This window comes from Camelina sativa, chromosome 17 (genome assembly GCF_000633955.1).
Source record: "Camelina sativa cultivar DH55 chromosome 17, Cs, whole genome shotgun sequence".
NCBI classification, from domain to species: Eukaryota; Viridiplantae; Streptophyta; class Magnoliopsida; order Brassicales; family Brassicaceae; genus Camelina; species Camelina sativa.
In genome coordinates this window covers 7,085,126-7,096,245 of record NC_025701.1, presented here as the reverse complement: position 1 = coordinate 7,096,245, position 11,120 = coordinate 7,085,126, and the positions used below count along the sequence as shown (strand labels likewise).

The 11,120-nt window shown below is 41.1% G+C and overlaps 4 protein-coding genes across 4 annotated transcripts; 3 read left to right on the top strand and 1 right to left on the bottom strand.

Moving 5' to 3' along the window:
• Positions 546 to 2,340, top strand: LOC104755848 (methyl-CpG-binding domain-containing protein 10; the record flags this gene model as incomplete). Its single annotated transcript, XM_010478316.2, is given in 2 exon segments — positions 546 to 624; positions 1,053 to 2,340. Coding segments are annotated over 2 exon segments (1,164 nt in total). The 3' UTR covers positions 2,154 to 2,340.
• On the bottom strand, positions 2,413 to 3,734 carry LOC104755847 (SNF1-related protein kinase regulatory subunit gamma-like PV42a). The gene is made up of 2 exons (XM_010478315.2): positions 2,901 to 3,734; positions 2,413 to 2,815 (listed from the first exon to the last, which is right to left on the bottom strand). The coding sequence occupies exons 1-2, from the start codon at positions 3,669 to 3,671 to the stop codon at positions 2,525 to 2,527; spliced, it is 1,062 nt and encodes a 353-aa protein (XP_010476617.1). The 5' UTR covers positions 3,672 to 3,734; the 3' UTR covers positions 2,413 to 2,524.
• On the top strand, positions 3,838 to 5,744 carry LOC104755846. The gene is made up of 4 exons (XM_010478314.2): positions 3,838 to 4,138; positions 4,507 to 4,643; positions 4,764 to 5,292; positions 5,439 to 5,744. Exons 1-4 carry the CDS (start codon positions 4,110 to 4,112, stop codon positions 5,614 to 5,616), a joined length of 873 nt encoding a protein of 290 aa, XP_010476616.1. The 5' UTR covers positions 3,838 to 4,109; the 3' UTR covers positions 5,617 to 5,744.
• LOC104755845 (signal recognition particle 54 kDa protein 1-like) lies at positions 6,126 to 9,118 on the top strand. The gene is made up of 9 exons (XM_010478313.2): positions 6,126 to 6,513; positions 6,600 to 6,699; positions 6,849 to 7,002; positions 7,568 to 7,718; positions 7,799 to 7,947; positions 8,051 to 8,151; positions 8,261 to 8,415; positions 8,490 to 8,604; positions 8,673 to 9,118. The coding sequence occupies exons 1-9, from the start codon at positions 6,283 to 6,285 to the stop codon at positions 8,954 to 8,956; spliced, it is 1,440 nt and encodes a 479-aa protein (XP_010476615.1). The 5' UTR covers positions 6,126 to 6,282; the 3' UTR covers positions 8,957 to 9,118.

Here is an 11,120-nt window from a genome sequence, read left to right as displayed (position 1 = left end):
TTTTTTTTTTTTTGCCTACAAAAGACTGACTACTGTGTATATGACCAAAAAAGGGTTCGGAATAGTAATTGGGCCGTTAAACATGGGCTTTTATTATGTAGAGTAGGAGACTGGGGGGAATAAAACAGAAGAAGCATATTCGCCGTAAAAACAGCGGTCACGTACCGGACCTCAACCCCACTTTCCATTCTACTTTATTAAGCGGGAAACAGATGCTTCCTTATCCATCGATGAAAGCGTCGGCTACACAGGACACGTGTTGAGCTCAAAGAGGTCTGTCACTAAACTATCACGTCGTCCCAGTGTAAATCTATCATTCTCGCTCTCGTGGGTTACGTGGATACAGAAAAATCAATTTTTAGTTTGAAATAAAAAAAAAAGGAAAAATAATTAAAAAAATAAAAATTAAGACAGAACAGAAGAGACACGCAAACATATCCATTAGGGGTCACAACGGTTCTTGCAGCAGCTTATTTACCAGAAAGGAAAGAAATCCGAATTTAAGATAAGGGTTTTTAAGTGAAGAGAGTTAGGTACTGTGTCAGGTGAAGAGATACGAAGATGGATAACACAGAAGAACTTGTCTCCATTGAGCTACCAGCTCCTGCTTCATGGAAGAAACTGGTATCTTCTTCCCCTCTTCTTGTTTTTTTTTTTTGTCCATTGTTTTCTTGAAATTGCTGCTGTGTTTACTATTTTTCCCCTTGAATCGATGTTGTCTAAGGGTTGTTTCTCTGTTCTGTTTTCTACTCTTAGTTTCTTTTGTTTCTTAATGTCTAGGGTTTATGCTCGATTTGGGGATTTCAAGATATGTTTTGTTTCGAGGTGGTTTTGTGGCTTTCTATGTTGAATTTATGTTGAGATAATATAATTAGATGAGAATTTAACGGTTAGGTCTTTCTTGGGGGTCAGATTAGGGTTTTTTAATGAATACACCCTAAACCCTAGATTTGGTTGATAAAATTTGGGGGTTTCCTATAGATTGTGTCCTGTGTTGCTGCTAGTGCATGTATCTTTAGTATTTGATTAGTAGAAGCTTGTGTTTGTTTCAGTTTTATCCAAAAAGAGCTGGTACTCCGAGAAAGACAGAGATTGTGTTCGTGGCCCCAACGGGTGAAGAGATCAGCTCGCGGAAGCAGTTGGAGCAGTACCTGAAAGCTCATCCTGGCAACCCTGTCATCTCTGAATTTGAATGGACGACTGGGGAAACTCCAAGGAGGTCTTCAAGGATCAGCCAAAAGGTGAAGGCAACGACGCCTACTCCGGACAAAGAACCCCTCTTGAAGAAGAGACGATCTTCGCTCACAAAGAAGGACAATAAGGAGGCTGCTGAGAAGAACGAAGAGGCTGCTGCGAAGGACAACATGGATGTTGACAAGGATGGACTGAAGGAAAACGCAGAGGGCGAGAAGGAGAAAGAGGCTGAGAAGACTGAGGCTGAGAAGGAGAACAAAGAGGGTGAAAAGACTGAGGCTGAGAAGGACGGTCAAACAGAAATTGCAGAGGTTGAGAAGGAGAAGGATGGTGAAAAGACTGAGGCTGAGGCCAAAGAGGGAGAAGTTGTGGCGGACAAGAAAGAGCCTATGGAAGTGGAGACCGCTGAACTAGAGAAAAAGACTGAGGGTGGTGGTGAAGAACCTCCCAAAGTTGAAGGCCTCAAGGACACTGAAGTGAAAGAGCCTGAGGAAGTTGTTGCTGAGGGTGATGGAGAGAAGAAGCCTGCAGAGGAAGAGGCCGAGAAAAAAGGCAGCGCGACAACAGAGGCTAACGGAGAACAGAATGTGACCCCGGGTGAGCCTAACCTTGATGCAGATGCTGAAGCAAATAAGGGAAAAGAATCCAAAGAATCTGATGAGAAGAAGACAGAAGCTGAGGCAAATAAGGAGAATGAAACTCAAGAATCTGATGAGAAGAAGACAGAAGTTGCAGCAAATAAGGAGAACGAAACCCAAGAATCTGATGTTAAGAAGACAGAAGCTGCAGCAAATGAGGAGAACGAAACCCAGGAATCTGATGTTAAGAAGACAGAAGCTGCAACAGCAACAGCAGTAGCAGAGGAGAAGAAGAACGACATGAAGGCAGAAGACACAAACAGAAGCTTGGAGGCGAATCAAGTTCAGCAGCAGGGCGCTGCAGCTTCCGTGAGCTGTTAAAACCTATATCGTTCTGTACAGAGTACAGAACGTGAAGAGTTTGTTGTGATTTCAGATGTAGCATTAACATTATGAGTGGTTTGTTGTATGTGTCGGTAGAACTAATATCTCTATGTAGTTCAGTTCATTACCATTTGTACGTTTGTACTTTGTTGTTGTATTATTATTAATGTTAGGCATTTAGACTCCTCGTTTTCTCATACTGATAAAGAGTGATGCCAAGTTGTCCAGAGTCGAAGATCACATAATAGAACTGGAGAGGTAAAAAACATGAGCTCGTTGATAAAAAAAAGAGCAGATCTTACAAAGTAGATTACATTGTTAGATACTTAGATTATTGAGGTAAAAGTAAAACAAAGTGAGTTCATCGTTTACAAAAGAGCAGATCTTAGGGAGCTTATGATATCAGTGAGGGAGACGACCCCTTGAAGAAGACCATGTTGGTCCATCACCCACAGTCTGTGCACTCCTCTAGTCACCACTTTCTCTATGGCTTCCTCCATCGTTGCTTCCACACCGCAACTAACCATGTCCCTCTCTTTCCCCGTAGCTTTCTCAGTGAACTCCAGAGCTGTAAGTGGCAGCCACGTCTGCAACTCCGGCAAGCGACACCCTTTTAAATCCGTTGCCGAAAACGTACCTATCACTTTTCTATGCCTCCCCTGGAATCTCAAACACACACAAAATGAGGTATACATTATTTTCTACAATATACATAACCAAGCATATATCTATAATGAAGCCTACATTGATTAGCTGTAGATGATCCTCTTGTGCTACATCAGGTGCGTGAACGATAGGGACAGCGTTGAGCAGAGCACCCTTCATAACGTTGATGGCACTGGAAACAGTTGTTCTCTCTGTGATGGCGTATACGGAATCATGAACGGCTTTGAGATCGGAGATTGAGCGTGAGAGGACACTCTTTAGGTCATCAAAGTGATGGTCTCTGAGGAACCTCAAGAGATCCATCTGAGTAAGCATCCTGTAAGCAGAGGCTGACTCAATCAACTCAACTCCTGCAATGGTGTTACTACTCTCTATGCTGCTCTCCACTGGTACTAAAGCTCGATGGATCCCTTTGCCAAACACTTCCATGCACTCTAAGAAGCTGGTATTAGGATTCAGTGTCCAGAGACTAAGTCCTTCGAGGCAATGACCAATGATTGATGACACTTGCGAACCCATCTTACGATCAAGATCGGAGAGATCAGAATCTTCGCCGGCGATATGAGCAAGTATGTCGAGCATGGTGAGTATACCGATGTAGTGTTTTCGTACAACTCCAGTTTGTTTATCAGACTCCATGATCATGGAACCGCCGGCTCCGATCCAGTGTCCAGGTGGTGCAGCCACAGGGAGGGCGGAGATAGAGTTAGCAACTATTGTGTTCATTGCTTGGGAGAGTGTTGCTGTGTACGGAACCTCCACAAGGCGTCGGTTTCCGGCCGTTAGATCTTTGGCCGTGACATTGATCAGACGGCTGTGATGGTCTTCTTCGCTCTTCTCTTGTTGCATTGTTTAGTTGACTAGAAGAGTGTCGTGGCTCTGGCTGGAACGTGTTACTTCACGAGCATTTTTAAGTGTCGACCTTGGCTCGAAATTTGATGCTTTTGGATCAGGACTGCTTGCGATGATCCACAAGCACGTGGCGACCGGTACTTGCTTGTTGCTCGTGACATGCAACGCGTGGCGGTCTCACCAATTATTGAAAGATTGTTTTATGTTTCTTTATGTTTGCTTTGGTAAAGGCGTAAAGCATGAGAGAGAGAATTATTTGGGCCTTTAATGTACGGCCCATTAGAATTTTTTATGACGAAAATAGCCTTTCGTCTCTTCTTTTGTTATTTTTTTCCTTTGTTAAATTCAATATCTCCCTCGCGTCCGTGAATGAAACGACTTTGAGAATCCAAGAACGTGGGAAAGAAATCACAGTACTTTAGAAACACCGCGAAGATGGCGAGAATGATAGAAGTGGCGCGCTTGTGAGTGTCTTCTCTCTTTTTATCTTTCGTTTTCTTCGCTGCATTACCCAGTGAGCGTGATTGGCCGACTTCTATTTGGAGATTTTTTTCGTGTTTCTATGATTCAATCGCTTGGATTTAGGGTTTTCTTTTGTATTTCTTGTAAGAAGAACTATGGATTAATCCATATTTGGTTAATCTTAATTACTAATTCGGTTCCTTTATGAGATTAAGGACGTGAAGTGATGCAAAAATTGCCTCTTTTTGATGAATTTCATAATGGATATGGATGCATTTTAGGATATTTGAATTATGCAATGAGATAACAAGATTTGGTGCTTGTGAAAATCAGCTTATTTGCTTAATTGGTATGTATTCGTGCATTGTAGTGAAGAGAATGGATTTGAAGAATCCAACAATGGAGAAGAAGTTTCATGGGATGATCTGGAGAGAGAAGCTGCTAGTAATATATCGTCTAAAAGATCTCAGGCCGGGAGATCTCACCAGCACGACTCGTTTAGAAAAGGTATATGAGCAAAGGGTTTCTTTCTTATTAAGTATGTTTTGAGTTATGTATGAGAAAGGGTGAACCTTTTGTGGTAAGCCAGAACCATGGCGAGGTTAGATAATATCTTTGATTGATCAGGTGACGAACTTTCTGGAGACTTGTATGAACTGTGGAGGCAAGAACAGAACAGCATAGCTGCAAGACTTGACAAAGAGCTTAAATCCAGGTGGGAATTGGATGAACTGATTGAAGAACAGCTGAGTAGATACCAGTCCCATTACTACAACGCCATGGTTTCAACGTCCTTAAAGGATGTATCTAACCTCGTCCTGCCCACGTGGCTTCCGCCTCATGAGCTTGCTGCCGTGGCCTGGCTTGGAGACTGGCGTCCGACCTCCATTCTTGACCTTGTCCGCATTCTGGCCGCTCAAAACCCTGCCTTCTCTCTGCCTGAGTCGAGTGAACGTGTACTCTCTCAGCTTCTCCGTGAGATACGCATCGAGGAGGCCGTGATCGATGAGGAATATGCTGAAATTCAAGCAACCTGTGTCCTTCACCTCCCCTTCTCACCGCTCTGCAGTACTCGGTCGCATGAAGAAGCTTTGCGATCTGTGCAGGAGCTGTTTGGGAACATCCATAAAGTAATCTCAAAGGCACAACGACTCAGGTTTGTTTTTTCTCTCCATCATAAAGAACATGAATTGTAGAGGATGAACGAAAACAAATACCTGATGACACCAGTAGATAGTGGTTAATTGTCTTAGTCTTGTTGAGTTATCAGTAGAAATGAGAGCATGTTGTTATGGTTGGCAGGTATAAAGTGTTAGAGCTGGTGATGAAGAAGCTACTGAATCAAACAGATACAGCCGAGTTTGTGGTCGCATTTGCAGGGATTCAAGACGCCATCCACCAGTTTGGAGAGCAGAAGAAGCTAAAAAGGCTCTATCCAGCGGTTCCTTCACCTCTGAAGGGATCAGGATCATCCAGTTGAGAGCTGTTGTAGGAGTAAAAAACTAAAACGCTGTGATCTTGAATCTGCCTGTTAGGAACTTCTGTCTATACATCAACTCATAGATATCAGTTTACCTTCTTAGTATAAACAAACATCTTTCGCTGTCACTGACCACTATATCCTCTGGATTCAGTGGATACAACAATATTGACATTGCAACAATATTGACATTTTAAAATCGATACTTGAATACAACATTCAGGCTCTTCTTCTATTTGTTGATTTGTTTATATCTTTCGTGTTCCTATTAACAAGCAAAATTAAAATTGCGTCATAAGTCGTATCAATGTGTAGAATTTTATATTACCAAAAACATTAGTAAAAAGATGGGATATTTTGAGAGGAAAGGTGGAAATATCCAATGGCTAAAGCAGCTCCAATGCTCCATGCCTTGCTTTAATGGCCAAGTGTTAAAAGCATTGGGGTCTGTTTAGCGTTTTCAGGCCCATATAATTTGATATGCTCCGACTCGTAACCGTTTCAGGATTTGGGGATTAAAAAATTGGGAATTAAAAAAAGAAGATTCTAGAACCAAAAACGCTCATCTTCTCCCGCCGTACATCCGACAAAAGATCTCTGACTCTGATCAAAACTTGAGCCCTAATTCCCTTTGATCTTTGTTGAATCGCACAGAGCAGCGAGAAGATGGTGTTGGCGGAGCTAGGTAGCCGGATTACCCAGGCGATACAGCAGATGAACAATGTGACAATTATCGATGAAAAGGCTCTGAATGATTGCTTAAACGAGATAACTCGCGCTTTGCTCCAGTCCGATGTTTCTTTCCCTCTTGTGAAGGAGATGCAGACCAATATTAAGAAGATCGTTAACCTCCGCGATCTAGCAGCTGGCCACAACAAGCGCCGGATCATTGAGCAGGTCTTTGATTAGCAGAACACGGCTAATTCTTTATTTTCTTCAGTTTTTTTGGGTGTGATTTTTAGTTGCTCATGATTCTCTTTCAGGCTATCTTCAATGAACTGTGTAAGATGTTGGATCCAGGAAAGCCTGCATTTTCCCCCAAAAAGGCCAAACCTGGTGTTGTTATGTTCGTAGGATTACAAGGTTAGGTCTTTCTGTTTGATCCTATCCTTTGTTATTCCGTGGTTGATGATTTAGCGTGTTTCTTACTTTACTTGCAGTTAGATTGTAGTTATAAATTATTTGTATCCCTAATAGTTAACATTGTCCCCAATTTTGTGACTAATGTTTAGGTGCTGGGAAAACAACAACGTGTACCAAGTATGCTTATTACCATCAGAAGAAAGGGTACAAACCAGCTCTTGTGTGTGCGGATACTTTCAGGGCAGGTGCTTTCGATCAGCTTAAACAGAATGCCACCAAGGCTAAGATCCCCTTTTATGGAAGGTACTCAAATCAACCCCTTTGTGGTTTTTATGTGACCTTGTTCTTGTTTGTCTTTCCCCTTTTTGTGATGAAGGTTTATATCCTAGTATCAGCTTTCTTCTTATGTGCTCATAAGACTTTTTGTGTTTGCATTTTCCAAAGGATATTAGATCCTGTCTGTGTAAATGATGGTATATTCTTTGTTGCGATAGAAGCAAGGTACAATATTTATGAAATTGTTTGGTTTAGGTCTGTACCTGCACGAATTTGCACTAAAAATCACTACAGTTACTACTACTTGAATTTATTTTTGGATCATCCAGTCCAGTAGGTTTCGTCATACTTCTCTAGTTCTCTGTGTGACACTTACCTTTAGAGTTTCTATAAGCCCTTTTGCCTGTATTTCCTGTGCTCCGTTTTGTGGAATTCATTACAGTGCCACTCTATCAAAGGATCTCACATCTTTGCCAAAGAGCTTAACTGTTTGAGACTATGCTATTTGTTGTTTTGGAATTACATCAATGACAGTAACAGAGGGAAATGAAAAAAATAGAATAAGCTAATGCTGAGTTGTGATCCTTTGCAGCTACACAGAATCCGATCCTGTGAAAATTGCTGTGGAGGGAGTTGAGAGGTTCAAGAAAGAAAAGTGTGATCTTATTATTGTTGACACCAGTGGTCGCCATAAACAAGAAGCTTCTCTCTTTGAAGAAATGCGTCAAGTTGCTGAAGCAACGGTATGCGTTGTTGTCTTGAAGTCTTTTGTTTATTCCTGGTTGATGTTGGAGGCTTTGATCATGATCTTTTCACTTTACAGAAACCAGATCTTGTTATATTTGTTATGGATAGCAGTATTGGTCAAGCTGCATTTGATCAAGCTCAAGCATTTAAGCAAACTGTTGCTGTTGGAGCTGTAATCATTACTAAGATGGACGGCCATGCTAAGGGTGGTGGTGCTCTTAGCGCGTATGTATTTCTGAGTCTTCATCTGTACTCGAAATGTTCAAGATAAAAACCTTTTGGGGTTTATAGTTAAATAAGTGTATCTGAGCCCATTTTCATCTTTTAGTGTTGCAGCTACAAAAAGTCCTGTGATATTCATTGGAACAGGAGAGCATATGGATGAGTTTGAAGTGTTTGACGTCAAACCATTTGTCAGCCGTCTCTTAGGTAACTTTCGTTGAATTTATTGTAAGATTAGCAGCGTTTTGAGGAGTAATCAGAGGGTCCCCAATAGGTTCTTGTCTCAGAATCTTGATAATGTCTATGTGTACAACAGGAATGGGTGATTGGTCTGGTCTCGTGGATAAAATACAAGAGGTAGTACCTAAAGATCTACAGCATGAACTTGTAGAAAAGGTCTCTCAGGGTAATTTTACGTTGAGAACTCTGTACGAGCAGTTCCAGTGCACACTGAATCTTCCACTTAATCAGGTCAGAATCTCTTGTTCAATAGTTGTCTGTACCGTGTACTGGTTGATTAAACAAAATAATGTATTGGTTTGTAGCTTTACTCGATGCTGCCTGGAATTAGTGCTCAATTGATGCCGAAAGGACATGAAGAAGAAAGCCGAGCAAAGATGAAGCGATACATGACAATGATGGATTCTATGACAGATAAAGGTGAGTACAATTTTGGAGAAAGTGTCTCAGTAGTAGTTTTGAGCATAATGTGATGGGTGGTTGTGCAGAACTGGACAGCTCAAACCCAAAGGTGTTTAGCGAGTCAAGGATAATGCGGATAGCGAGAGGGTCAGGGAGGTTTGTAAGAGAAGTGATGGAGATGTTGGAAGAGTACAAGAGGATAGCAAAGACTATGAAAGGGATAAAAATACCAAAGAATGGAGACATGAGCAAGGTCATACCGCCTCAGATGTTAAAACAGATAGGCGGCATGGGTGGTCTGCAGAGTCTCATGAAGCAGATGGGTTCGGCTAAGGACATGATGGGAATGTTTGGTGGTAGAGACAAGTAGTTTCTATCTCCCTTGCGGTCACTGGTGAAACTTACATATAAGAAAATGGGAGATTTATATATATAAAATCAGGAAGAAGATAATGTGTTTAACACATTCTAATGACTAAAAATGCTTAATTGTTGTCTCAAAAACATACAATCAATTATATTTAGAACTACTTATCATGATCCAAAATTAAATTATAATATTCAAACTTCTAAATAGTGGAATATTAAAACCAATAATAGTTTTTCATTTATGTAAATAGTGTTCTTATATATTTAGAATAATAATAAACTTGAAAAAGGTATAGATGATACATAAAATTTTATAGTAAATATTAACGGGACATAGATACTGTTTTTTTACTTGAATAATAAAAAAATTAATTTATTAAATTGTGTTGGATTTCGTTAATCCTTTTTATTTTATTTTTGCTTTTATCAAATTTCCATTTTCTTTTATTGTGTGTGTGTTAAAAATTTAGGGAGGGGAGTTAAAAATGTAAAAAAGAGAGAGAGAGAGAGAGAAATAAAGGGACGAGATTAAAGTGGGGATAGTAGATCAACGGCGGAGAGAGGAAGAGAGAGATTCATCGTCCTGATTATAAATATAAGTGAGAGAGAACAGAAAAGGGCCGACGGGAAAAAAGAAAAGGAAAAAAAGCTCAAAACCCTAAAAAAAAAAAGTGAAAGTCCAATTCGATTGTTCTCTTTAGCGTTTCGGTGTTTCAGAGCCCATTACACGCGTTTCAGACTCTTCTCTTCCTTTGTCTCTTCTGTGTAAGTAACCTTCTTCCACTTCATCTCTTCTTCTTCGTTTCGCTTTTCCGATTTCGTGTTTTGTGAATAAGGGGAGAGAAGTGTTCGCCGTTGTGTCTTCTTCTGTTATTATCGCAATTGTTTTGTTTCCCGGGTCTAATGTGTCTCTTCTTCGTTTTGATCTCTCATGAGGACTGTTGAATTGTGTCAAAGAAAACATCTTTACGAATAATTGATTCAATTTTGCCTTTGGTCTATTTCAGGATAATGAATACTACTAATCCTTCAGAACTGGTTAATGTGGACGTTGCTCTTGAGATGGTGGATTCTGATACACAACCACAACCCATTGGTAAGCGTAGGAGGCAGAAGAAGTCTGAGGTGTGGGATCACTTCATCACGGAAGTTGTTAGTCCTGACACTAAAAAAGCTCGTTGCATGCACTGCAACAAATCCTTTGCCTACATTAATGGCACTAAGGCTTCAGGAACTAGCCACCTTAAGCGTCACATTGACTTGGGTATTTGTGCTAAGAGCTCTGAGTTCAAGAAGCTCTCTCCAACGCCACCAATCAAGGAGGAAACCACTTCCTCTTCCTCCTGCCTTCCCAAGAAACGCCGCCGGATGTCTTCTCCTGTTGTTCCTCCTCCTCTGGATCAAGATCGCTGCAACCATGAGATGGCTAAGATGATCATCATGCATGATTACCCTCTTCATATGGTCGAGCACCCTGGTTTTGTTGGTTTCCTTAAGGCTCTTCGTCCACAGTTCTGTGTGGCAAGCTTCAAGACCGTTCATGATGATTGTGTCTCTATGTTTTTATCCCAAAAGCAGAAAGTCTTGGACTTTATTGGAAAGATTCCTGGGGGAGTTAATCTTACTGTAGACTTGTGGTCATCTAAGCAATCAGTGGGTTATGCTTTTCTGACTGGACACTTTATTGATAAAGACTGGAAGTTGACTCACCGTCTTCTGAATGTTGCTGTTGTGGCTTCTCCTGATTCAGATTTTGCTTTAAACCAACCTGTCGCAGCTTGCCTATCGGAGTGGAAGTTGGAAGGGAAGATTTCAAGCATCGCTGTCAGCCAATCACTAGTAAATAAGACCTCCGTTGAGAATCTCAGAGGTTATTTGTCTGCTAGGAATCAGCATGTGTTGAATGGTCAGTTGTTGATGGGAAAATGCTATGCTCGCCTCCTTAGCAGCATGGCGCAAGATGCACTCACAGCTGAGCAGCTCCAAGAACCTGTAAAGAAAGTCCGAGATAGCATAAAGTGTGTTAAAACCAACCAGGTTTGGGGAGACAGATTTGATGACCTGAAGAAACAGTTTCCAACCCCTTCTTCTAACAAAGATCTTCTCATTGACAACCAAACGAGATGGGACACAAGTTACAACATGTTGCTGGCTGCATGTGAACA

Excerpts from the sequence above, each read along its gene's own strand:
- LOC104755846 (XM_010478314.2), top strand. The coding sequence starts at position 4,110 with ATGGCGAGAATGATAGAAGTGGCGCGCTT. Across the intron at positions 4,139-4,506 it reads ATGATAGAAGTGGCGCGCTT|TGAAGAGAATGGATTTGAAG; the intron begins GTGAGTGTCTTC and ends CGTGCATTGTAG. Across the intron at positions 5,293-5,438 it reads TCAAAGGCACAACGACTCAG|GTATAAAGTGTTAGAGCTGG; the intron begins GTTTGTTTTTTC and ends TATGGTTGGCAG.
- LOC104755847 (XM_010478315.2), bottom strand. The coding sequence starts at position 3,671 with ATGCAACAAGAGAAGAGCGAAGAAGACCATCACAGCCGTCTGATCAAT. Across the intron at positions 2,816-2,900 it reads ATCATCTACAGCTAATCAAT|GGGAGGCATAGAAAAGTGAT; the intron begins GTAGGCTTCATT and ends TTGAGATTCCAG.
- LOC104755845 (XM_010478313.2), top strand. The coding sequence starts at position 6,283 with ATGGTGTTGGCGGAGCTAGGTAGCCGGATTACCCAGGCGATACAGCAG. Across the intron at positions 7,948-8,050 it reads GGTGGTGGTGCTCTTAGCGC|TGTTGCAGCTACAAAAAGTC; the intron begins GTATGTATTTCT and ends TTCATCTTTTAG. Across the intron at positions 8,605-8,672 it reads GGATTCTATGACAGATAAAG|AACTGGACAGCTCAAACCCA; the intron begins GTGAGTACAATT and ends GTGGTTGTGCAG.